This window comes from Lynx canadensis, chromosome X, assembly GCF_007474595.2.
Source record: "Lynx canadensis isolate LIC74 chromosome X, mLynCan4.pri.v2, whole genome shotgun sequence".
Taxonomy (NCBI): domain Eukaryota; kingdom Metazoa; phylum Chordata; class Mammalia; order Carnivora; family Felidae; genus Lynx; species Lynx canadensis.
Window position 1 is genome coordinate 58577017 of NC_044321.2, and position 26969 is coordinate 58603985.

Below are 26969 nucleotides of genomic sequence, written 5' to 3' on the forward strand. Positions count from 1 at the left end.
AAAGCCATTTATGAAAAGCCCACAGCTAACATCATCCTCAACGGGGAAAAACTGAGAGCTTTTTCCCTGAGATCAGGAACACGACAGGGATGCCCACTCTCACCGCTGTTGTTTAACATAGTGCTGGAAGTTCTAGCATCAGCAATCAGACAACAAAAGGAAATCAAAGGCATCAAAATTGGCAAAGATGAAGTCAAGCTTTCGCTTTTTGCAGATGACATGATATTATACATGGAAAATCCGATAGACTCCACCAAAAGTCTGCTAGAACTGATACATGAATTCAGCAAAGTTGCAGGATACAAAATCAATGTACAGAAATCAGTTGCATTCTTATACACTAACAATGAAGCAACAGAAAGACAAATAAAGAAACTGATCCCATTCACAATTGCACCAAGAAGCATAAAATACCTAGGAATAAATCTAACCAAAGATGTAAAGGATCTGTATGCTGAAAACTATAGAAAGCTTATGAAGGAAATTGAAGAAGATTTAAAGAAATGGAAAGACATTCCCTGCTCATGGATTGGAAAAATAAATATTGTCAAAATGTCAATACTACCCAAAGCTATCTACACATTCAATGCAATCCCAATCAAAATTGCACCAGCATTCTTCTCGAAACTAGAACAAGCAATCCTAAAATTCATATGGAACCACAAAAGGCCACGAATAGCCAAAGGAATTTTGAAGAAGACCAAAGCAGGAGGCATCACAATCCCAGACTTTAGCCTCTACTACAAAGCTGTCATCATCAAGACAGCATGGTATTGGCACAAAAACAGACACACAGACCAATGGAATAGAATAGAAACCTCAGAACTAGACCCACAAACGTATGGCCAACTCATCTTTGACAAAGCAGGAAAGAACATCCAATGGAAAAAAGACAGCCTCTTTAACAAATGGTGCTGGGAGAACTGGACAGCAACATGCAGAAGGTTGAAACTAGACCACTTTCTCACACCATTTACAAAAATAAACTCAAAATGGATAAAGGACCTAAATGTGAGACAGGAAACCATCAAAACCTTAGAGGAGAAAGCAGGAAAAGACCTCTCTGACCTCAGCCGTAGCAATCTCTTACTCGACACATCCCCAAAGGCAAGGGAATTAAAAGCAAAAGTGAATTACTGGGACCTTATGAAGATAAAAAGCTTCTGCACAGCAAAGGAAACAACCAACAAAACTAAAAGGCAACCAACGGAATGGGAAAAGATATTTGCAAATGACATATCGGACAAAGGGCTAGTATCTAAAATCTATAAAGAGCTCACCAAACTCCACACCCGAAAAACAAATAACCCAGTGAAGAAATGGGCAGAAAACATGAATAGACACTTCTCTAAAGAAGACATCCAGATGGCCAACAGGCACATGAAAAGATGTTCAGCGTCGCTCCTTATCAGGGAAATACAAATCAAAACCACACTCAGGTATCACCTCACGCCAGTCAGAGTGGCCAAAATGAACAAATCAGGAGACTATAGATGCTGGAGAGGATGTGGAGAAACGGGAACCCTCTTGCACTGTTGGTGGGGATGCAAATTGGTGCAGCCGCTCTGGAAAGCAGTGTGGAGGTTCCTCAGAAAATTAAAAATAGACCTACCCTATGACCCAGCAATAGCACTGCTAGGAATTTACCCAAGGGATACAGGAGTACTGATGCATAGCGGCACTTGTACCCCAATGTTCATAGCAGCACTCTCAACAATAGCCAAATTATGGAAAGAGCCTAAATGTCCATCAACTGATGAATGGATAAAGAAATTGTGGTTTATATACACAATGGAATACTACGTGGCAATGAGAAAAAATGAAATATGGCCTTTTGTAGCAACGTGGATGGAACTGGAGAGTGTGATGCTAAGTGAAATAAGCCATACAGAGAAAGACAGATACCATATGGTTTCACTCTTATGTGGATCCTGAGAAACTTAACAGGAACCCATGGGGGAGAGGAAATAAAAAAAAAAAAAAAAAGGACATTAGAGTGGGAGAGAGCCAAAGCATAAGAGACTGTTAAAAACTGAGAACAAAGTGAGGGTTGATGGGGGGTGGGAGGGAGGGGAGGGTGGGTGATGGGTATTGAGGAGGGCACCTTTTGGGATGAGCACTGGGTGTTGTATGGAAACCAATTTGTCAATAAATTTCATATATATAAAAAAAATAAAATAAAATAAAATAAATAAAAATAAATAAATAAATAAAATGAGTGATTAAATTTGAATTGTGATCATGGTATAAGGTGACAGAGAACTGACCAGTCACGGTGAATTCTTCTAGTCCTATTTTACCCTTCTGGAACCTTATTTACCGCCCCTCCCCCATCAACTTTTTGCCCTGATCCCTGTGTGAACTCCTTAGACTACCTACCCCACCTATAGGTGAAATGATGAAGGGGACATTCTGTACTTGTTTATGTCTTGGCTTGTACAGGCTCAGGCTCTTCAGAAAGGTGTGTGCTCTGCCAAGGTTTGTGGCAGAGATCTGCTTACCAGCAGTGTTGTGTTTTCATTCCCTGCCTCCCTTTTCTCTGATGAGATGGGTTGTGACCTTCTGGTCTTTCCCTGTCCATGAGGGCAAAAGCTACCTCTCAGGATGGCCCTGATCATGGTGGCAGCCACAGGTCAAGCCGTGTGACTGGCTCTCCTAGGCCAGCTGGTCCCACCAGGCTGGCCTGCAGCCTGAGTCTGCTGTATGGCAGTCACTCCTGCCCGTTCTCAGCCCCTCCTACCAGTGATGCAGCAGAAAGACCTGACCTCCCCTAGTGTCTGAGTGTTGGTTCCCAGCTGGTCCATATACGCATGGGGCAAAGGAAACTGCTGAAAGAGGTAGACCACTCCAGATTGGTAGGCAGTGGTTTTAATAAGCAAGGGAACTTATGAGGCTTGTCTCGGGCAGCCAGAGACTAGCAGATGTCTGTACCCCTCTGCCAGAGTCTTAAAGGTTTGTAGGTATAGAGGCCTTAACGTGGTTCAGTCACATGTGCCATCCAGACGGTCTATACCACACCTTACCTTTTCAAGGCTCCATCCTTGAAACAGTTCCTAGTGCAGAAACTGTACACTCCAAGGACAGGGAAAGAGTGAGGAACCTCCATTTGCCTGGGTCAAGCTCAAGGGTCAACCAGTGGTCACGTCGTGTCAATAATCTCCTCCAACACTGGGGTCAGCAGGCCAACTCTGACAAAGGCACTTTCTTACTGAAGCCTTTGTTAACTGCTGTGCTGCACGTGTGAAGGGGTTATTTACTGGGTGTCTAGCTCTGTGTTAGGAAGGAGGAGGAAAATGAATGAAAGGAGAGGACCTGGTGCCTGTGCTCCACTGAGGGCAAAAGTCTTTCTGCGTTGTAGGTATTCCATGTGGGTTGGCTTGTCCGTGCCATGATTGCAGATTCTTAGGTTCAGACAAAGTGAGTGAAAGTGGTCTACCAAGATTTGGACCCACTGATCCAGACATCTGAGGTAATGAGTTCAAGGGTGGTGCCAGAAGAGCACTTTTCAGTGGTGTATCAGACTCAAAGTGGTGTCCAAAACACAGGGGCTTTATTGGCCCCAGACTAGACCAGTGTCAGCAAAGAACCTGATTTTGTGCCTCTCTTCTCTTAACTATGGACCATTTAAATGCTCCCTGGATCCCATCAGGGGGCTGATCCCTTAGGAGTCCAAAATGAACACTAGTCCAATTGGTTTAAGTGCAATCCAGAAGACACTGCTATCTCTGAAATTACTAACTTGGCTACCGCTGAAATATGGAGCCTCTGCTATGAGCTGACTTTCGACAAGATGTAGCTCCACTGTCTGATAAAAACTCTCAACAAGTCTGGTTAAAAAGACACTCTCCCCTTAAGAGGAGTATAATTAGTGTCCTGCCTTTATTTGTGACTGTAGCTTATGTTGCCTAGTTTACTTGGCAACCATTTTAGTTCTGATCCTCTGCAGGGGTGATTACAGACTGGGTAAACAAGATAATTTACCCCAATTGTTTCAAGAAAAATGTATTACAGAATAAACTACAGGCTTTAAAGTCATGTGATATATATATATATACCATATATATATACATATGTAAAATGGAATACCACTCGGCGATGAAAAAGAATGAAATCTTGCCATTTGCAAAAACATGGATAGAAGTGGAGGGTATTATGCTAAGCAAGACAAGTCAGAGAATGACATATCATATAATTTTACTCATATGTGGAATTTCAGAAACTGAACAGATGAACATAGGGGAAGAGAAGGAAAAATAAGATAAAAACAGAGAGGGAGACAAACCATAAGAGACTCTTAAATACAGAGAACAAACTGAGGCTTGATGTGGTTGGGGGGGGTGTGGGCTATACATGGGTGATGGACATTAAGAAGGGCATTTTTCGGGATGAGCATTGGGTGTCATATGCAAGAGATGAATCACTGGGTTCTACTCCTGAAATCGTAATTACCCTGTATGTTAATTAACTTGAATATAAACAAACAAACAAACAAAATTTAAAAAGAAAGTAAAAGTATTGACACCCAGAAATGACATTTCTAAGAGCCTCCCTGATAGGAGTTAGGGCAAAGTCATCCTTTCCTCCCCTATTTACCTTAATCACTGAGAGGATCCTCTCTTCTGCTACACGTTCACTCATGTGGGAAAACCAGTAGACTCTCTAGAACACTTTTCAAAAGACATCCTTCACAATTTAGCCTAGTGAGGGTAACAAAAAGGAAAAAGATTGCTTTCATCACCTATAACCCTCTCATACTCAGCTTGGTCAGCCTCCACTGCACTGAAAGACAGGGGCAGGTATTAAAAGGAAGAATGGGAAGTGGGGAAAATACACAAGGTGTTGCTTAGCCTAACCCACCCATTTTTAACACAATTTTCATACCATAATGGAAAACTTCTGATGTAACATGTATGATACTTTATGCTTTCCCTGGTTCTTTGTTCCTCTGTCTACTCTCATAAGAATGAAAGTTCCAAGATGGCTGAACTTTGTTAATATCTAGAATAGTCTCTGGCAACTAGTAAGCACTTAGTAACTGTCTGTTTAAGGAAGCGGGGGAAGTGTCCATCACAACCGTCTCTTCTCTACTACCAATGGGGGAACCCCACCCAAACCACTGGCAGCTTACCAAGACTTCCCAGCTGCCTCACAAGGATCCACACACAGCAATGGTGATTCATTCTGGCTTGCTGATGAACCCACCGGGCAGGAAGCCTCAATATAAATGACAGGTGGGTCTTAGTGTTGCTCTTGACTAGTGCAAGGTTTCTGGCTGCCCAGAAATCTGCATTTTTAACAAGCATTCCAGATGATTTTCTGCATAAAAAAAATTTACACCATGAAAATTTCCTTCATTGGGAAAGAACAATATCAGAGGCTATTATAAAAATCTTTCAATGTGAGGGGCACCCAAGGTAGCTCAGTCGGTTAAATGTCCGGCTCTTGATTTTGGCTCAGGTCACGATCCTACAGTTTTGTGAGTTTGAGCTCTGCGTCGGGCTCTGTGCTGGCAGAATACAGGCTGCTTGGGATCCTCTCTCTCCCCCTCTTTCTGCCTCTCCCCGACTTGCAATGTCTCTGTCTCTCTCAAAATAAATAAATAAACTTAAGAAAAAATTTCAGTGTGAAATAAAGACATTTCTCTCTCATATGGCCTCCTTACACTTAGATGGAACCTAGAGGAAGCACTGGGTAAAAAGACACAGTACTGGCTTAAATTCAAATCCATTTCCTACACTAACTAGCTATAATCTTGGGCAAGATATACAAAATGAGAGGATGAAAAAATGAAAGGTTGGGGGCACCTGGGTGGCTCAGTCAGTTAAGCATCTCTTGATTTTGGTTCAGGTCATGATCTCAGGGTTCGTGAGTTCGAGCCCCACACTGGACTTTGAGCTTGCTTGGGATTCTCTCTCCCTCTCTCTCTGCCCCTCTCCAACTCATGCTCATGTTCTCTCTCAAAAAAATTTAAAAAAGAAACTTAAAAAATGAAAGGTTAGGCTCACTGCTTTCTGTGTAGTCCGAATATTTTAAGATGCTTTTTATTCATACCATGATGGGGAAAATACCAAGTAATTGCCTAATATCTATTAAGACTACCTTCCCTGTCCCTTCCCAGTAACTGGGCTAGCCTACTAAAGCCGCTAACCACTTACCAAGACTTTACAATGATTTGATAACCATGTGCAGGATACTTATTTAAGCCTTTCCCAATTCTCTAGTAACCTCACTGGGCCAGGCCGGGTTCAGTATATCTCTTCACCATGGGCATGGCTTCTGATCACATTTGGTGTCACCTATAGGATAGAGGGAAGGAAGAAGAAACAAATGTAACACAGGATAGCCAAGTTTTGAGATACAGCTTTAATTTACTTTTACCACCTCAGTCAAGTCATCCAGCCCACACCATAGATCTCAGATTTTGCTCTTGGTAAGCATTACTATTAGCGCCAATTATATTCTCTATCTGGAAGACTGTTCCAATATCTACAATTATTATTTAATAAGAATTCTTGCATCCATTTTAAATGAGATAACTTGCATTTACAGGCACCAAGAAAATAGATGTATCAAAGTGTTAGAACTCAGATATGAAGTGTGATGTTTAATCTTCCTAGCTACCTCCAAGCCTTTACCCTCTTTAGACCTCAATATCCTTACCTTTGAATGGGAGTAAACTTGATTTCTTAGGGGTCCTTCTATGTCTGGCAGATATGACCCTCCATTCTGTATTCCTGGCTAAAAGAGCTCCGAAAAAGTGAATGAAACCTCCATCTAGCTAGTCATTGGATGGCATTTGGTTCACACTAATGAGAAAAGGTAACAAAACCCTGGGCTCTGGGCTATCATTTACAATCCCAACTTCCACCAGGACTCACCTTAGCTGTACGTGAAAAGGAATTGAACATATCTATCCCCTTATCAGCTGCCCGGGTTACCAAAATGATTAAAGGGAGGGAGCTAGGTAGGCCAATGCCTACTCCCCTATCTCCAAGACTCAACCACTAGGAAGAATGGAGCTCTGAGACCTAAGACCCACACAGGATAAGTTAAGATCCCCAAGTGTCCTTTCTTTCTAAGGAAGCAGCCTATTGCCTCTAAGTTTCCCAGTCCCTAGCTGCTTAGCATGAAAAACAACCCACCCCAGGTTATTAATAGCATCAGATGCTGGTAGCACAAGCTAACGCAACTAGGTTTCCTGTCACCCGGTGAGATGCAGACAACCCTCAAACCCCAGAAAAACCCAAGGAGCAGTTTCTCAGGGCTCATTTTTAACTGTGTCATTAGCCACCAACAAAAATGTCTTATAATCTACTAATAATCATGACAGCCAGGCAGAAAGCTCTCCCACCATAAATGGGGAAGATTTCATGCTGGCCAAGCACTGGGGGAGGGGAGCAGGAGTCTTGATGAGTTTGAGCCATCTCTTTATTGGATAAATCAATGCAGGTATTACTAGAGTAAGATCTGGACACCTACAAGCAGCTGCTGCCACTAGTAATTATTTTTAGCTTGTTACATACAGACCAGAGGGACAAGAATGGGAAAGAAATTTGTAAAGGGCAGAATTGGGAAATAAATGGTAAATGTAAACCCTGATGCATGAAATGCCTTCACTAAGGAGTCAAGAATAGAGTAGCTGGCAGTTATGGACTTTCTCTGAAGACAGAGATTTTCTTTCCACCACTCCCTTCCCCCACTCCATCTAGCTCTTTTCCAAACGAAATTGCTCCAGTTTCCGGCCCCCCTACCACCCAATTTATTCCGCTTCTGTTTAGGTCAACAAATTTCAAAATGGAAATAGCTTCAGTGTTCGTCTAACTTTGAAAGTCATAAATGTACACTGTGAGAAAAAAATTCCAGGAATGTATTAAAGATAGAAAGTAAAAATCATAGAATCCCAGCAAGTTTAACACTGAGTATGTTCTTCCAACTACTTATTGTACACAAACATTTTTATTTTACAAACATTAGATGAGAACTGTATTATTACTCTCTAGCCTTTTTTTCAATTAATATACTTGATACACCTTTCCAAGTAAAATATTCATCTGTAAGACTATTTTTATTTAAGGTTTTTATTTTAATGCCATATTATAATATTGCATGAATACATCAAAATTTATTTACCCAAATTATTCATCAACAGGCAATTTTCCATTTTTTATTGCTATGAACATTGTGAACATTCCCATACCTACATCTTTTAGAATAGCCTTAGAATATTTCTTTTAGAATATTTTGGGGTATAGCCCTAGAAATGAAATTGCATGGTCAAAAGTCAGACAATATTTATTCTGCCCACTAATATATACTGCCAAACTGCCCCTACAAAGAATTATACTGAAATTGGGTAACCCCACTAACACTAGTGTAACATTTTTTAACATTTGCCCATGTGATGGGTATTAAATGCAATAACGCAGTTTCTTATGAATACAAACATTTATTACTAAGAGAATTACAAAGATGAGTAAGATACAGTCTCTGCCCTTGAGATTAAATGAAGGGAGACAGACACAAACTGGAAATGTTTACCATTATCATGTTCATAATGAGGATAAATTAAGATTTCAGTTCATGGTGATTCCTAAATGGACTCTGCAGCTGTTGCTAATAGAAAAGGTCCACAAGAATATTATTTGACAGTACTCCAAATTAAAAATCCATCTGCTAAAATTGCAAGGAATTGTGCTAATGCTAAATCACCTCAGTGGCATTTTGATGTGACTTCGTTGTTTTTTCATCAAGTCTAAAAGGTAAGAACCAAGTAGAAGCTGCTCAGAAAACCACCTGCTCCCCCACCCCTGACCCCCGCAAGGCAGTGAAGTGAATGGAGTGTAGAACAATATACAATTAGAAGATTCACTGACACTGGAACCTGGACTTCCATCCTTCCTTCTCCTATCATTTTCACTAAACAGTGAGCAGCAACCATTTTCTTTCAGAAACCAAATGGCTTCTCTCCCTGGAATCTCACTGCCAGGCAGATCAGCCCACATATTTAGGCTGCAGTAGTATCCATGCCAACTTGCGAAATACAGAGAAGAATCCAAAGAAACTATTTTTTCAGTACCATGTGGGTCAGATACAGATGAGATCAAAATGGATGACAACACAAACATTTTAAAAACCTATCTGACAAAGATGGATGAATATGCAATAAAGCAAATATGGCAAGACGTTAGTTGTAACATCTAGTTGGTAGATAGATGGGCTTTCAATGTACAACTCTTTAGCTTTTCTATATGTATATTTAAAATTTTTCATACTAGAATGCTGGGAAAAATCCAGCAAGCAGCTTGAAAAATAATGCTGTAAGTAAGGCCTTTCTCTCCATTTCACTCCTGAAATGAAACTATCCTATATTCTTTCCATTTTATTTTTTTTAGATCTAGCTTTCTTGAACTGGACTTGGGAGCTCTCAACTTTTTAATGACCTGAAATGAATCACAATATATCCACAGGCAGGTAACCAAGACAACAGTGTGGGAGGTTAGGGATGGTAAAGGGGAAGGTCCTAAGCTCTTGGAAGTCCAGGCTCCTTAACTGTATTAAGTCTAAGCAAGTGAGTATTTCAGAAACCCCATTTCTTTGTGCATTAGCATTCAGACCTGTAAACATTTGCCTCAGCCTACCTGTCTGCCTTATCTCACATTAATTTGTTATTTTCCATATTCTCATTGCAAAGAGCTGTGTAGGAAGGAGGGGGTCAAGGCATAAGGCACCAAGGTATGATATGGCCACATTCTTCAGGTTAGGATATAACAAAAGGAATTTCTAGAGATGAAGCTCAAAACTTGATGTTGAAGTACATGGTATAACTGACTGACTGTAGGACTCTGGTGGAGGCCTTATAAGCATCTAGTTTGATGCGTTCTAGCTGGCCCATCTGTAAAATAGGAAAAAGACTTGTTATAAGCAGTAACGAATGAGGTAAATAAATGAGTTTCTGAGGTGCCAGAAGTATCTTTGGTGAATGGAGAGGGAAATTAAACCATCACTGTTAAGTAATGATCCAAAGCAAGGTAGGCAATCATTTTCTGTAAAGGGTAGGCTTTATGGGCCAGCTGGATCTCTGACGGAGCTATTCAACACTGCCTTTGCAGGCCAAAAGGGCCACAGACCAAATATCAACAAATAACACATGATCCAATAGAACTTTATCTGCAAAACCAGACAGTCCATGGGCTGTATTTGTCTACCTATATCTAGAATGTGGAGCCCTACCTAGGAACACCATTTGAAGGATGATCTGAGGAGGGGTGAAAAGGGGATGATTCTACAAACAGGAACCATTGAGCAAACACTGGGCAGTGAGGATGAGGCTCATGATCTGGCAGCTATCACCCAGGTCCCACCAAGGAAGAGGCTGTCAGCAGCAACAACAGTAGCAACATCTGTAAATACCAAGGACTGAAATCCAAACACACAAAAAAATAGCATTATCTCAGAAAAACTCTTACGATAGATACATAATTAGAAAGAAACACCAAGTTTCTGACCACATGCATTTTGAATAAACAGTTGACAGTCCAGAGCCTGTGGAGATCACCTTAGCAGGCACACGATAAATGTTTGTTGATGAGTCATTCATTTATTCATCCAATAAACATTTACTGAAGCCTACTAATGTGCCAGGCTGGGCTCTGGAGAAGACTCTGTCCCTGCCCTCAAGGAGCTCACAGTCTAACTGATAACATAGGAAAGGAGACAGGCATATACACAGACAATTACAATACAACCTGGTAAGTGCTGTAACACTTATCAGGTTGTATTATAATGGCCGATGTAAAATTTCTTTCCAGGGGCGCTGCTCCAGGCTGCTGCTGGCTGTAACAACAGAGGGGAGGAACAAATTGTGGAAATCAAAGGTTAAATGCTTTTAGGCTATTTCAAATATCCAGGCTCTCCCTAACTCCTGATCAGACATGGGTTCAGGAACTAGATATTGGCATGATAGGATTCTTATGCTTAAGGTAGGCATAGACCTCTAGAAAGGACCTTCTCCACCACCTCCTCTACAATGCAGGCTCTGTTCTTGTTTTGTTTTGCTGCTTATACATCTGTCAACCTCCCCACCCCCATACCTAAGCCTGGTTTAACATCTGCAACTAACAAAATGCTGAAAAATGGGAACTTATGACTAACTAAATTAACCCAGTGTAACTGGATAGCAAAAAGCAATACGTAACAAATGACTTGGCACCTCTAAATCCTATAATCCCCCCCATTAACTGAAAATATAAAAATTAGAATGTTTTTAAATACATATATGAGATAGTATATAGCTCATGTATTGGGAATAATAATTTAGAAAGATTTACTTAATAAATATAATTAAAGATTCTCTAAATTACCTACCTCATAATAAATAAGAAAAATGAAATGAGGTAATACACTCTTCCCAACCACTTTTCAAACTGAGTTACAGTAACAGACTTCTTGTGAAGAGATTACTAGTCACTTGGCTCAGATGGTTTTATACAAAGACAGGATGGAATTTTTCTGCATCCCATACTGTTCTTAATAGGGCCTATGTTTTTAATGGCTCTTTTGTGTCTGCACCAGCAAATTGAGCTGATGACATCAATAAACTGTTGCCATTTACACTGGGATCCCTGTCTTGGGATTCAATGTCTCTGAGGCCACTATTTTATACGCTTAACACATTAGTTTCCCCTGAAGTCATTATATTGCTCTTGCCTACACTGTTCTATTCTATCACGATCAGCCCACACTCACAATGCCTTCTCAGGTGTTACAGTTTGTTCCTACCAGCATTTTACACCCTCAAAGTGCTTAGTGTTCTCTCTATATGTGGACATCGCACTATGTCCATACTGTCTCCCACATCACTCGTGAATATTCAAAATAAGATCAGTCCCAGAATGGATGGGGGCGAGGGTACTACTGTTTTGTGTGTTGTATAAGTTGGTTTCTTATTAGGGACAAAATGTTGCCATGTCTTCTTCCCACATCCATAGCCAGGGTGCAATAATGCTATGCAGCATTCAAGACTGCTCTCCTTTAGATAAAAAGAAATAGCTATCTATTTAAAGGACAAAGAAACGTTATCTCAAAATGGCTACCAAGAATCGGACAGGTATTCCACAAAGCAGTTGTCTTTGGAATCACAAACATTTTTTAAGACTCAAAGGCAACATATGCTAGGAGTATATGTGCAACAAATCACATGTATCCTTTGCAATAAATGACAAGGATAATAGATCCTTATACAGAACACATAATATACAGCTCTTACAAATACTTAACATTCATACCCAAATTGAATAGTTCACAAAGGGAAGAGTTAATAATTAACATTTGAGAATTCAGCCTCACCAATAATCAGAGAAATGGATCATAAAACAAAGATACCGTTCTTTTACATATAAAGTTAGCAAAAAAAAATATTCTAAATACCTAAATAGCTGGGCACAAAAAAATGACATATTTTTTTGGAATGTTACTGTAGCAAATCTCTATAATGTTCAAACTTTTTGATGAACCATTCTAATTCTGGAACTCTATAAAGAAATAACTCAAAATAGATAAACAATAAAAACTAAATGAAAATGAAAAGACATTCATTGTAATACTTTACTGAAAATCCTAAAATATTTCCATACAACAATATATCATGAAACCATTACATGACAACTGCAAACAATGTTTAGCATGGAAAAATGCATGTTATAATGTTAAACACAAAACAGAACATAAAACAGTAAAAATACATGATCAACTGTAGAAAAATGCAGGGAATGAAAAGATGTGAACACATTTATAAACACTGGTTATCTCTGGGTGGTAAAATTACAGATCCTTCTTCCCTATACCTGATGGTTATCCTCAGACAAAGCTATAATGAATATTTACCAAATTTCTAGATTGAGGGAACTATTCAAACTTAATGGAAAAAAAATCACAAAATAGAAGATGGACAAAGTTACTACTTGCTTTCAAATCTCTACGAACCAAATATTTGAAAACAAAAATTAAAAGGTAAACAATAACCTGGAGTATATAACAATGCAGAAATCTGAGTAATAGCCTTTATTTGAAAAACACTTTCAAACAGATAATAACAATAACACTAAACTAAAAACTCCAACAGATGAATCAGTGTAAGATATGAACTAACATCACTTGAAAGAAAATTAAACTGCTAAGAAATATATGGAGGAAGGAGTCCAAACTCACTAATAACCAAAGAAATGCAAAATTAAAATAATACTTGTTTTTATCCATAACATCTTTTTAAAAAACAAACACCACTTAATACTTGTATGAGTAAAATTTGGTACGACCTTTTCGGAATGAACTTTATCAGTACATATTGAATGTTAAAAACGCATTGATACAGTAATTCCAATTCAGTGAATCTATCCTAACCAATAATAAAGGAAATGCATGTATTTTCAGTCTTCTATTATAAGGGGGAAAAAAGGCAATAACCTGACTTTACTATTGGACATTTGTATTAACACACCATAATATTAATAATGGGTAAGAAAAAATCTCTACCGCAGCAAAAGACTGCTTTCTCAAAGCATTTGACCAGATCTCAAATCAGGCAAAACAAGATGGGTGTGTCCAGCCTGCCGCAGTCGGCCATTTTAAACCCTCGGCAGAACAAAAAGCATAGAAGACAAGGATAGATAAGGATGGCCGCCCCGGTAGGCTGCAAATCAACAATTTTTACGTTTTGTCTTCTACATATGTAACCCTGTAGGACGCACCGAGTAAAAAGTAGCCAAGAGCAAACAGGTCTCCCTTCTTAAACAGCACAGGTAAGTTACAAAAAAATTTTTGAAATCATAAAAGAAGGGTCCCTTAAATTTGCCCCCTCATTTTAGGGAATTAAAGCATAATAGTTAAGAACACAACATTATGGACCCATACAACCTGGACAAAAATCCAGTTTCAGCCATTCAAATGGATGTAAAGCCTTGGGCAAATTACTTAATCTGTGTCCCCCACATTTCTCACGTGTAAAATCTGAATAACGGTACTGCTATTTAGTAAGATTGCCGAAAGTACTAAATGAGTTGAGGCACGTGTAAAAGCAGGTAGACAAGTACCTGGCACATAGTTTTAAGTGCTACAGACGTTTGAATACAATTATTATTATAAATAGAGAAATAGGCCCAGAGAAGGAAAAGGACCACTACGATATCACAACTAGGATCACTGGAAAAGACCTGTCTCTTCAATTTTGAATCCTGTGCCCTTTCTGCTACATATTTAAGTGCTAAACTGTTAGTTTTAGTGATTTACAATAGATCCTCACTGACAGCCCTCTTGAGATCCACGACAGTAGGGCTACCTAAAAAAGTCCTCCCCCTAGGCTAAAATTTTGCAGAAAAAAATAATTTCGAGGAAAGGGTATGAACCCAGGTCACCTTCACACCACCATTTCCATTTACCCAAATCCTGGGTTTAAAGTGTAACAAGCACTTGGAAACAGCCAAATCCTCAGCCCTATGTTCTGCAAGTGAGAAAAGCAAGGGCTTCCGACCAACTAACAGTAGACTCACAATACTGCAATCACCGTGTTCTGCAAATCTGAAGGGATGAGAGAATGTGTCGAGTGCCAAGTACAGCGGCCCAAAGTCTGACAGAGAGCCCTCCAACTGTGTATTGCCAGAATGTGCCCTGTCCCCAAGGCTCCCGTTTTACGCATTTCTTACACACACCAGCTGCCGAAACCTTTCACAGAGTCATCATCGCCTCTGCATTTTCAAACCCACATTTATCAATGGACCACTGAAGGGCTAAGATTCTAGGTTAATTTCTGGTGAATTTGGCCACAGCCTAGGGCAACTCCAACTCGGCAGATCCTTTCACCCAACCAGAAAGGTAGCTGTACTTCTCTGCAGGGCCCCCCAGCCCAAAATGACCTAGCAAAGACAACTTACCTCCCCCCTCGCCATTTTGCAATCGTAACCACACCTACAGTGCGCGCCTCCCCTCCCCGTCATTCCGTCTGAAATACGCATGCGCCCCTCTCCCCTCCTAAAGCCAACCGTCACAATGTCGTCTCAAATACGCATGCGCGCCTTCACTTTCCCTTCCAACCGTGGCTGCCAACTGTGTACTGGGAATTCCGCTCTCTTAAATACGCACTCTATTCCCCCCCCCCCACCCAAGCTTGCGCGTGCTTACCTCCCACTCTCCCGAGCTGGGGCCCCTTCCCCCTCACATCAGGTCTTCTCAAATATGTGTGCGCGATCCCGCGCCTCCCCCAACCTCCCAAATACACATGCGCACCAAGACCGTCCTCCCCTATTCCCTGCCCTCCTTCCTCCTTGGTTTCTTATATATACATGCCTGATGCTATCGGGATGTGTCTCTCGCCATACTTGTGCCTCAGTGCTCAAGGAGAGCCACTACCAGCGTTTCCTAATGGAGGTAGGTGTGATAAACTAGGGAAGTGGAATATGGGAAAGACGGCATTGCAGGTGACGGCAGAGAGCAAATCTAGATGGACTCTGAACCGGCCCCCAGGGAGGAGATGGCGTGCCCTCAGATTCCTTAATAAGACCCACCACCCTTAACAAAGGCCAAAAAAAAAAAAACCCAAACAAACCTCTCATAATTGGATAAGCCTAGTCCTAAGGCCCACCCTTTAAACACACCTTCTGCTACGTAAGAGGAACTCCCAAAATATTTAAACAGAGAACGTCATGGGAAATGACAACGCTCCTGTGCCTCAACCCTGATTAGAAGAAAGGAGTCTGTATCCTTTCCCAATGGAAAGTAAATGTTCAATATCCTTTTGTAGGCCTGAGGCCCGTGCTGTCCCCCACTTATTCCTCTCGTGAACCGCGAGAATACACAAATCAAGGGTCCCCCCGGCCCGAATTCCCTCCTCCCTCCTCCGTGTTCTTCTACGACGTTATTTTACCTCCTGGCTGAATCGAGTGTCGTAGCATGAATTCTTAGCGCTCGCCGCCGCAAGATATGGTGGACAGAGCAGCTGCACAGAGTTCGCAGATCCAGGGTGGTTGCACAAGCCAAGGTGGAACTGGACAGCGGGCAGAGAACCAGCCGCGCCTCCAGCCGCAGCGCTGATGCCAGTTAAGAACTGCCTCTCCTGGATCGCCGCAGTGTACTTCTGGCGCATGCGCTAAGTACGCCCTCTTCTCCCCACCCCCACCCACTACTGCCTTTCAGAGGTTAACCCTCTGGCTTTCACGTTTTCCCTAGGGCCCTATCCCATCCGCTTTCTTCACCTATCTTCCCCTAGTTCCCACCGGCTTCCACCACCATCCCTTCTTCAGCCCATCCTTCTTTCGTCAATCCCTCTCCTATTCTTAGTTCCACTGTTTCACTTCCAAATCTCCTAGTTGCTCTTCGTGTTCTTTTTTGTTGCTATAGCAGTTTTATTGAGATGTAATTTCGTGTCATACAATGCACCAATTTAAAGTGTACAATGCAATGGATTTTAGTGTATTCAGAGTTGTACAACCGTCACCACCATTGTAGAATTTTTCATTACTCCAAAAAGAAACCTCATCCCTATTAGTGTATCTTTGTGTTCTTTAAATTTTTGTTTAAATATGTAATGTTTTAACATCACCATTCTTATTTTTATACATGTAACAATGTGTCTTTTAACTATTTTTCCATGTTTCTAATTGTCTTTATCTTTTTAAATAAATGGACAGCCCTCATTTTTTTAAGTATTGTTAAAATTGAGGTCAGCACCTAATAATTCTTACAGATGGAGTTACTTGCTCTTTCCACTTCTCTTCCTTTTGACAAAACTTCCCTAATCTACAATGGTCCCATCTGAAGAGAAATTCAAAAAGGAGGCACAAGTTGTCAATTTTGAAGCCTATAAAATACTTAGATTCCTGGGCCTACCGATTTGTCTGAACTTCCCAGTTTATATGCAGGTTCTTGGGAGCAGTAAAGGAGAAATTTGGAGAACTCTACTGTATCTACCCATTTTAGGCTAACATTCTATTTCCCTCTTTTCCCTCACCTTATACCCTTTCTTAGAAGATGTGATGGTTAATTTTATGAACCAACTTTGCTGGGCTATGGTGCCCAGATACGTGGTCAAATATTATTCTGGATGTTTCTGTGATGGTGTTTTTGGATGAGATTAACATTTAAATCCGTGGGCTTTGAGTAAAGTAGATTGCCTCCCATACTGGGGGTGGCCTCATCCTTCAGTTGAAGTGCTGAATTAGAACAAAAGACTAACCTTTTCTCAGCAAGAGAGAATTCTGCCAACAGATAGCCTGTAGACTTGAACTGCAACACCATCTATTCCCAGATTTTGGACTTCACAGATAGATATAGATACATAATTATAATTATAGATATATAATTATAACCATGTTGGAAATATATATATATCATATTGGTATGGTCATATATATTCAGATAGAGATATCATGTTGGTTCTGCTTCTCTGAAGAATCTTGACTCACATGGGGGGTTTCCTGAAACCTGTGAATACCCTGAATTGAGGTTGGGGTGCAGGGAGGAGTGGTAGTCAAAAAGAATATTCTATTAAACCCTCGAATACAGCTTTGCCTTGTCAAATTGTACATCAGCTAAATCTGACATAGAACTGGACTTAACTTTGCAAAAGCTGTCATTACAAGGATGTAAAACAACTGAGGAAATGAGTACCCTTGTCTTCTCAGAGTCGAATAATTTTTCCATGATGGCACAAGAACTTGTCTGTTCTTTGTGATTTTGAGGAATGAGGGAACAGGATAGCAGAGACTGGCAAGATGGTACAGTAACAAACTCATGTTAATAAAGGCCTTAATTTCATTGCTAAAAGTTAATTAGTTTGAATATGTGAACAAGATGGCTAAGAGACCAAGTAACAGGATTGATTTGTTTATTGACTCCTGATAAATTACTTGGAGAATGATCTGTTGCAACAAAATCCAGGCAGGGGGCAAATATAAGTTATACTAGGGCCTAGAATCCATCCACCCACTCTTGTGTATGGGCAATATTCCCATAATCTTGCTGGTTATAAAGCAAAGGTGTGTCACTTAAGAGGATGTGTATGTTTTTAAGGAGGTCATAATTATAAATTTGGGAGATGTTTTTATCAATCAGGATTCATTTCAAGGAGCAGAAAACCCATCTGTATTTTAGATGTAGGAAGGAATTTAATATAGAAAATCACATGTTTACAAACTATTTGGAAGGAAAAGAGGAACAGGTTCTAGGCGGAGTCCAAGGAATAACTCCTAGAAAAATATGGAACTGACCAACCAGAGTTCTCTCACCACTGCTACTGCTATCTCAGTCTTGCAAGCACATTCCCCAGGCCCCACCCCAGGCCCCTGTCTTCCCTGAAGCCACCACCTTTCAAAAAATGACCTAACAGAGAACATGACTAAGACTTAGGATTCCTGAGGGGGAAAAGGGGTGAGGTGGCCACTTTGCCCCTGAGCCCATCCCCTCCCCACAGAATATGCATTTCTGGCAGCTGGACATTGAGGAATAATATGAGGCCTTCTGGTGGGGACCTGTCCTCTGGCTGGGGCTTGAAGGTGCCATTCTTGAGGGCTTGAAGTCCCCTCCCAATTCAATACATCCCCATCTGGCTTGAGGGGCCCTGGACTGAGTCTATGCATATGCAACATTAAAGGTAGGGGTCCTGGTCTGATGGGTTCTCTAGATGGGGGCTTCAAGTTGGTGTAAGCCATCTTCAATGTATCTGTGTGCTTGAATCTGAGATCCAGAGTCCCAGAACTGGACTTAGGGGTCTTGGGAAAGCCAGGGGCTCAGATCAGAGATTCTCAGCCTACAGGCCCTTAGGACAGTGTTTAGGAAATCCAGAATGTGGGCTTGAAGGTTTAAGTACTCCCAGAAGAAGGATTACAGTGTTGCCACTGGGTCTATAGACTCCAGTCTAAGATAGTGAGTGTGAACCCTTAGGCCCAGGGTAATGGGGTCCCCATTAGAATTGGGAGAATGGATCATGGGTCTGGTGGCCCCACCTAGGGCAGAATTTACACAGTACCTCTCAAAACAAACAAAAACAAAAATAAAAAACGGACTAACCAGAGTTGCTATTATCTATGAGGTTATGACTGCATCCATGAACTCCAGAATATACCAAAACCAAAATGAAAAACCATCTGCTGTCACCACCATAACTGATTATTGGCAAACAGTGCTGGTGAATGAACATCGAAATGTTATTTGTGCAGCAAGTCTGCACAATTTGCTTGCCAGCAGGAATGGGCAAAATGTAACTGGAAGATGCCACATTTGTCTTCCAAATCTTGAGGAGTTGATTCTGATTGATAGACCCTATTTTACATACAGAACTATGGCTGCAAGTGAGTATAGAAAGTGGAGTTTTTGACTTTCCAACTTCTCAAATGAGAAGGATAATTAAATGAAGATTGAATAAGCCAATCCAAAGTACCCAGCTCAGTGGTACATACAGTAAAGGGAGTATTCAACTGGGAGTTTGGAAGCCTGGGATGTAGTCTTAGCTCTGTCACTATATTAATTTGATCTTGGGAAGATTACTTCCTCTCTTGGACCTAACACAGTTTATCTAGTAATTATTGTGGAGAAATATTTTAAGCAAGAGAATGATGTGGTCAACTTTTCATTTTAGAAAATCACTTGGTCAAGAGATGATGTAGACCTGCTTTAGAGTAGTAGTGTGATGGAGATAAATGTGACACCTTGGAGAAATATTTAAAAGTTTAAAGCATTTTATAATGATAAAAGGGATGATTCATCAAGAAACTGTAACAACTAAAAACACATATGCACCTAACAAAAGATCCCCAAAGTGCTGGGGAAAAAACAGACAAAATTGAATAGATACATGAATAATCCAACAATAATAGTTGGAGACTTCAATATCCTATTCTCAATAAGGGATACTACAAGTAGACAGAAAATCAGCAATCAGAAAACTGGAACAATACTATCAGTCAAATTGACCTAATTGACATCTAGAGAATGCGCCAACCAATAGCAGCAGAATAAACATTCTTCTCAAGCACTCATGAAACATTTTCCAAGAGAGACCATTTGCTAGGTCATAAAACAAGCTTCTATAAATGTAAAATGATTGAAATTATACAAAGTATATTCTCCAATCATAATGGAATGAAATTACAAATCAATAACAGAAGGAAATTTGGGGAATTCACAAAAGTGTGGAAGTTAAATACTGCATTCCTGAATAACCAGTGGCTTAAAGAAGTAATCACAAGGAAAATTAATAAACACCTTGAGAAAAAGAAAACACAACATACTTTAAAGAAGCTTAAAGAAGTAATCACAAGGAAAATTAGTAAACACCTTGAGAAAAAGAAAACAACATACAAAATTTATGGGATGCAGCTAAGGTAGTGTTCAGAGGGAAATATATAGCTGTGAATACCCATATTATAAAAACAAAGGGGATCTCAAATCGATAACCTTAAGAAACTGAACAAAGAGCAAACTAAGCATAAAGCAAGCAGAAGGAAAGAATAAAAATTGGAGTGAAAATAAGTGAAATAAAAAGTTAAAAAAAAAAAAAACACTAGAGAAAACTGACAAAGCCAAAAGTGGCTTTTTCAAAGAGCAAGAAAATTGAAAAAACAAAACAAAACAAAACAAAAAAAACCATGGCTGAACTGGCCAAGAAAAAAGAAAAGACTCAAATTTCTAAAATCAGGAGTGAAAGAGAATGCATCATACTGACCTTACAGAACTAAAAGGAATACTATGAACAACTGTATGCCAATAAATTAGGTAATCTAGATGAATTAAACAAATTCCCAGAAGACACAACTGGCAATGCTGCCTCAAAAAGAAATAGAAAACCTGAATAGAGCTACAACAAACTAAATTAGTATTTTACAGAATTCCCACAAGAAAATCCCAGGCTGAGATGGCTTACCTAGTGAAAATTCCCAAACATTTAAAAGAGAAATAGTATCAATTCTTTACAAACTATTCCAAAAAGTAGAAGATGTGGAAAGTCCTCAAAAATCATTCTTTGATATCAATATTACCTTGAAATGACAACCAGAGATATCATTATCATCATCATAAAAATGCTACATGTCAACATTCTTTATCGATAAAGATACAAAAATACTCAAGAAAATACTAGCATACCAAATCCAGCAGCATAAAGAAAGGATTATACACCTTGATCAAGTAGTATTTATCTGACGAATGTAGGGTTAGATGAACATAAAAATCAACATAATACACCACATTAATGGAATAAAAGACAAAACTACATGATCATCTCAATAGCCACGAAGACATTGACAAGATCCAATGAACTTTTATGATAAAAAGTGCTTAGCAAACTTTCCTATTTGCTTAGCAAAACTATTCCTATAGGAAGGAACTTTCTCAATCAGATAAAGGGCATCTACCAAGAACTCACAGCTAACATCATACTTAATGGTGAGACTACATTTTCCCCTTAAGGTCAGGAACAAGACAATAATGCCCACTTTCACAACTTCTATTCAACTGGTGGTTCTAGCAAATGCAAAAAGTCAAGACAAACTCAAGAGATGCAGAAAAAGCTTTTGACAAAATTCAACACCCCTTGATGATAAGAACATTCAACAAAGTAGGAATTGAAAAGAACTTCTTCACCTGAAAAAGAATGTGTATAAAATACCCATAGCTAACACCATACTTAATGGTCTTAAAGACTGAAAGTTTTCCCCCTAAGATCAGGAATAAGACAAGGATGTTGGTTCTCACCACTTCTATAACATTGTACTGAAAGTTCTAGTCAGGGCAATTAGGCAAGAAAATGGAATAAAGGACACCCAGATTGGAAAGGAAGAATTCAAACTATCTCCACTTGCAGATGACATAATCTTGTCTATCGAATCCTAAGGAATCCACTAAAAAACAATTGGTACTCTAAATCAGTTCAGTTTATCAAGGTAGCAGGATAAAAGATCAATATACAAAAATAATTGTATTTTTATATACTAGCAATGAACAACTCAAAAATGAAATTAGGAAAATAATCCCATTTACAATAGCATCAAAAAGAATGAAATACTTAGAAAAAATTTAACAAAAGATGTGTAAGACTTATACATTGAAAACCACAAAATATTATTGAGTGAAAATAAAAACCTAAATAAATGACACAACATCCTGTGCTCATGAATTGGATGACTCAATATTGTTAACACTCTCCAATTCTATCTATAGCTTCCACAATATATATCAAAATCTAATTTGCCTTTTTTTTTTTGCAGAAATTGACAAACTGATACTAAAATTCATAAGGAAATGCAAGAGACTCAGAATAGTCACAACATTTTGGAAAAGAGGGGCAAAGTTGGAGGCCTCTAACTAATTTCAAAACAAAATACAAAACTACAGTAATGAAGACTGTGTGGTACTGGTATAAAAGTAGCCATATAGATCTGTAAAATAGAAATGAGGTAAATGTATGAGAAACTAAGGAAATGAAGAATGACAATAACTAACTCCAGGAGACAAAAAGCTGTGCAGGTAGTGAAAATTGATCAGAGTATTCATGGCTGAGCCATGAGTAGCATTTACATACTTATAGTTATGTAAATGTTGGATATTCTCCTAATATTAGGAGAAAGGTGAAACAGTGGGGGGTGGGTTGGGGGTGGAGAACTTGAAATGTGTAAGTGTATGATGTGGACCAAAAGATGGTGTAGGTAACAGAGGGCTAAATGTTCATTCTCTGAAATGGAAAACCATAGATAAGTTGAAACATCTAAAATTGAAACATCAAGAACTCATAAGCATTATCTAAAGTTATGACTCTTTAATTCAGTGTGTTTTGAAACTGTCAGTTATAATCATGTAATGTATTTAAGAGATCAATGTAATGGGTCACCACCAGCATTTATTACAACGTGAATAGAAAACATCATAGCCAAACTATGGAAAAAGCCCAAACATCCATCAACTGATGAATGGATAAAGAAGAGGTCATATATATACATGAATATACAATGAAATATTACTCAGCCATAAAAAAGAATGAAATCTTGCCATTTGCAATGACGTGGATGGAGCTACAGAGTATTATGCTAAGTGAAATAAGTCAGAGTACGACAAATACCATATGATTTCACTCACATGTGGAATTTAAGAAACAAAACAGATGAACATAGGGGAAAGAAAAGAGAGAGGCAAACTAGGAAACAGACTCTTAACTATACAGGACTAGCTGAGGGTTACTGGAGAGGAGGGGAGGATGCATTAAATAGGTAATGTGTATTAAGGAGGGCACTTGTTGTGATGAGTACCAGCTGTTGTATGTAAGTGATGAATCACTAAATTCTACAACTGAAACTAAAATTACACTGGATGTTAATATTAACTGGAATTTAATAAAACCTTGGAAAAGAAAAAATATAAAACTAGGGTGTTTGCCTGATGGGGGAAAAAAAGAGTGGCAGGTGCTCACAAATTCATCACTTATCTTTGAAATTTCATATTGCCTTCCCATATATTAAACTGAATTAGATTTTTAGGATTTTAAGCCTCAAGAAAAACAGGAAAGAATATATTTTCTTATAGAAATCATTTGCCCTCCTAATTCAAAATTTATACCATAGTGTCTACTGTACTATACATATCAAATTAATATTAATTTCCTCTTTCCCCTTGTCTTACCCAACAGTCCCAGGCTAGGCAAATACAGCTGGTGGTGTAATGAACCTAAGGTATATAGATATAGACATATAAATTTCACTGTTACTTCATCATTTTAAGTTCCCTTTTGCCATGTACAACTTTTAATACATTCCAGTGTGTAGCTTACATTACATATGATCCTACTTTTTATGTGGGCTCTTTCTTAAATATATTGGAAGTTTCTAAATTTAAAAAAAATTAATGGGATAGAGAACTTGTTAGATTTTCTACTTGTATCTGTTATATAAGAAATTCATAGAAATTTTATAAGAAACTCTATAAGAAATTCATCCATTATATTAGGTTATCAAATTTATTGGCATAGTAAATTATTCTTTTAATATCTAAAATAAAAGAAAATATCAAAGTGAATTGCACACATTAAAGGTAAATATTTTTTTCTTAAACTTATTTGAGTTATAACATACACACATATCCTCTGTTGCGATGTAAAATGCAAGTCTTACTTCATGTCCCAATTAAAGCTATTTGAAAATCAATGCTCTTAACTATGGGCATGTATTACTTTAATAAAAGTATAAACCTTAGGGGGGGTTTAAACATGATAATAAGGTTAATTTAATAAGCATATATCAAATTTTGAACCAGGGAGAGAATTTTTGCTTTTTGAAACCATTTATGCAGAATCATTTAATTGTTTAGGAATAAAACTCATTTCATTACTCTATATATGGTGATTGCCCATGCTCTTTGGCTCTAAACGTATTAATTTTTGAAAATATTTATCTTTGTCATTGCATTTATGGAATCAGTTGTACATTCCAATCAAGTCACATTCAAAATAAAGACCAACTGCTACATTTACTATTCTCATGCCTATGCTTTACCAAATACATTTGTATTGGCTGCCTGGAAAAAATTCATAAGCAAAACATATAGTTAACTAGTAGCTGAAGGAAAAATATTTATTGTGCAGTTTAAAAATTACCAACAAACTAAATTCATTTCAAAAATTGTAAAGTATAGAAAAGGAAAATAAGGAGAAAAAATTGTATTCAATCATATAGCCCCAAAATAGCTATGGTGGATATTTCAGTACCTACTTTTCCATACTTATTTTTATAGCTATATAAATGAACATGTCCATAAATCTTTATATGGTTTATGTAAGATATAAACAATTTGGAAAACAACAGAGAGGAAATCTGTCCAATATTTAAATTACAGTTTTGTAATTTATTTTCCAAGTAATCATTTATTCTTTATACTGAATGCTTCAATCGGGTTATGTTTCATAACTTAAATGCTGGTGATTATATTGAAAACTAACATTCCTGCAATAAAATATGGAAGAATGTGAGTAAATTTCACTGTGGCATTTTAAAGATTTTTTTTTCTGCTTTATGTATCTCATATCTTTGTGGATGTTTGTATTTTATTTTTTTAAAACAAAAAAGGAAGTTAGTCTACTTTGCTATAATTTGTTTCTTTCATGTACTGGATTAGATACATCTCATACATATTTTTCCTATGTCCATAGGGCGTATATAAAAACTGGTCATCTACTAGATCACGGAGAACACCTAATTCTTTTTTTTTTTTCAATATATGAAGTTTATTGTCAAATTGGTTTCCATACAACACCTAGTGCTCATCCCAAAAGGTGCCCTCCTCAATACCCATCACCCACCCTCCCCTCCCTCCCACCCCCCATCAACCCTCACTTTGTTCTCAGTTTTTAACAGTCTCTTATGCTTTGGCTCTCTCCCACTCTAACCTCTTTTTTTTTTTTCCTTCCCCTCCTCCATGGGTTTCTGTTAAGTTTCTCAGGTTCCACATAAGAGTGAAACCATATGGTATCTGTCTTTCTCTGTATGGCTTATTTCACTTAGCCTAACACTCTCCAGTTCCATCCACGTTGCTACAAAGGGCCATATTTCATTCTTTCTCATTGCCACGTAGTATTCCATTGTGTATATAAACCACAATTTTTTTTATACATTCATCAGTTGATGGACATTTAGGCTCTTTCCATAATTTGGCTATTGTTGAGAGTGCTGCTATGAACATTGGGGTACAAGTGCCGCTATGCATCAGTACTCCTGTATCCCTTGGGTAAATTCCTAGCAGTGCTATTGCTGGGTCATAGGGTAGAAGACCTAATTCTTAATATAAGAAATCCTACAGGGTACATTGTCTGAGCAGGGAGGGATTCAAACAAACTTGAAGACCCAAGTATTTTTTTTTTTTTTAATCAGGAAATACCATCACTGAGCCATGCTTTTCACTTCAAGAATGGAAGGAAAAGTCAGGCGGGAAGGGCAGCTGGAATGCCTGTGACACGTGAGTGGGGTCGTGTGCAAACCTTGTGTGATGTCACTGAGGCACCTAGAGAAAAACGGCCACTTGTTTCTAAGCCGCCCTAAGGAGAGGTGCGTCGGAGCCTCAGGGGCAGTGGTGGGCCCGCTCGCCCTAAGATCTCACCATCGCCATGAGCAATAAGGAATGTTTCAAGTGTGGACGCTCTGGCCACTGGGCCCGGGGATGCCCTAGAGCAGGAGGAAGTCAAGGGCGTGGAGCTAGAGGCCGTGGCAGAGGTTCCCAGTGCAGTTCCACCAACCCGTCTGACATCTGTTACCGCTGTGGTGTGTCTGGTCATCATGCTAAGAATTGTGATCTTCTCGAGGACATCTGCTACAACTGTGGGAGAAGTGGCCACATCGCCAAAGATTGTATTGAGCCTAAGCGAGAGAGAGAGCAGTGTTGTTACACTTGTGGCAGACCAGGCCATCTGGCTCGTGATTGTGACCGTCAGGAAGAGCAGAAGTGCTACTCTTGTGGTGAATATGGCCACATTCAGAAAGACTGCACCCAAGTCAAATGCTACCGGTGCGGTGAGACTGGCCACATGGCCATCAACTGCAGCAAGACGAGTGAAGTCAACTGCTACCGCTGTGGCAAGTCTGGACATCTGGCCCGGGAATGCCCCATTGAGGCTACCGCTTAATTTTTTTTCCTTTGTCCCTCCCTCCTTTTGTTGATAGATAATTGTATTATTTTCTCTCAAACCATTTCACTGACCAAAAGTTGATAGATGGAGCCTACTCCCAGGCTAGGAGGAAAGGGCTGGAAAAAAAATCTCCAAATAAGTTGTTCACTTTTAGATGTCTTATACTGTAATTAATGGGTTTCTGCACCATTGGTGAATCTGATTATTGGACAGTCATTCTGGGTATCAGCCAATTTCTAGGTTCTTTGTGTTTTGCTTTAGCATTTAATTAAGGGCTACTACTGTGTGCCAGCCCCTGTTGGAGGAATTGAGGATATATCAGTGA

The 26969-nt window shown here is 39.1% G+C and overlaps 1 protein-coding gene and 1 long non-coding RNA gene across 17 annotated transcripts in view; one reads left to right on the top strand and one right to left on the bottom strand.

Moving 5' to 3' along the window:
• Nucleotides 1-16076, bottom strand: part of LOC115507568 — a 53273-nt gene extending 37197 nt beyond the window's left edge. For 4 of the 16 annotated variants that reach the window (XR_003966720.1, XR_003966721.1, XR_003966715.1 and 1 more), the window contains exons 1-4: nucleotides 15914-16065; nucleotides 6156-6296; nucleotides 5129-5316; nucleotides 4594-4697 (exon numbers count right to left, since the gene is read on the bottom strand). This is a non-coding gene — a long non-coding RNA (uncharacterized LOC115507568). Of the gene's footprint in view, nucleotides 1-4593; nucleotides 4698-5128; nucleotides 5317-6155; nucleotides 6297-10230; nucleotides 11326-14924; nucleotides 15134-15913 lie in introns of those variants that run through there. The other 12 variants (XR_003966717.1, XR_003966718.1, XR_003966705.1 and 9 more) reach the window with 9 other exon arrangements.
• On the top strand, nucleotides 16058-26691 carry ZCCHC13 (zinc finger CCHC-type containing 13). The gene is made up of 2 exons (XM_030305986.1): nucleotides 16058-16139; nucleotides 25893-26691. Exon 2 carries the CDS (start codon nucleotides 26126-26128, stop codon nucleotides 26639-26641), a length of 516 nt encoding a protein of 171 aa, XP_030161846.1. The 5' UTR covers nucleotides 16058-16139; nucleotides 25893-26125; the 3' UTR covers nucleotides 26642-26691.
• The last annotated feature ends 278 nt before the right edge of the window (nucleotides 26692-26969 follow it).

Excerpts from the sequence above, each read along its gene's own strand:
- ZCCHC13 (XM_030305986.1), top strand. The coding sequence starts at position 26,126 with ATGAGCAATAAGGAATGTTTCAAGTGTGGACGCTCTGGCCACTGGGCC.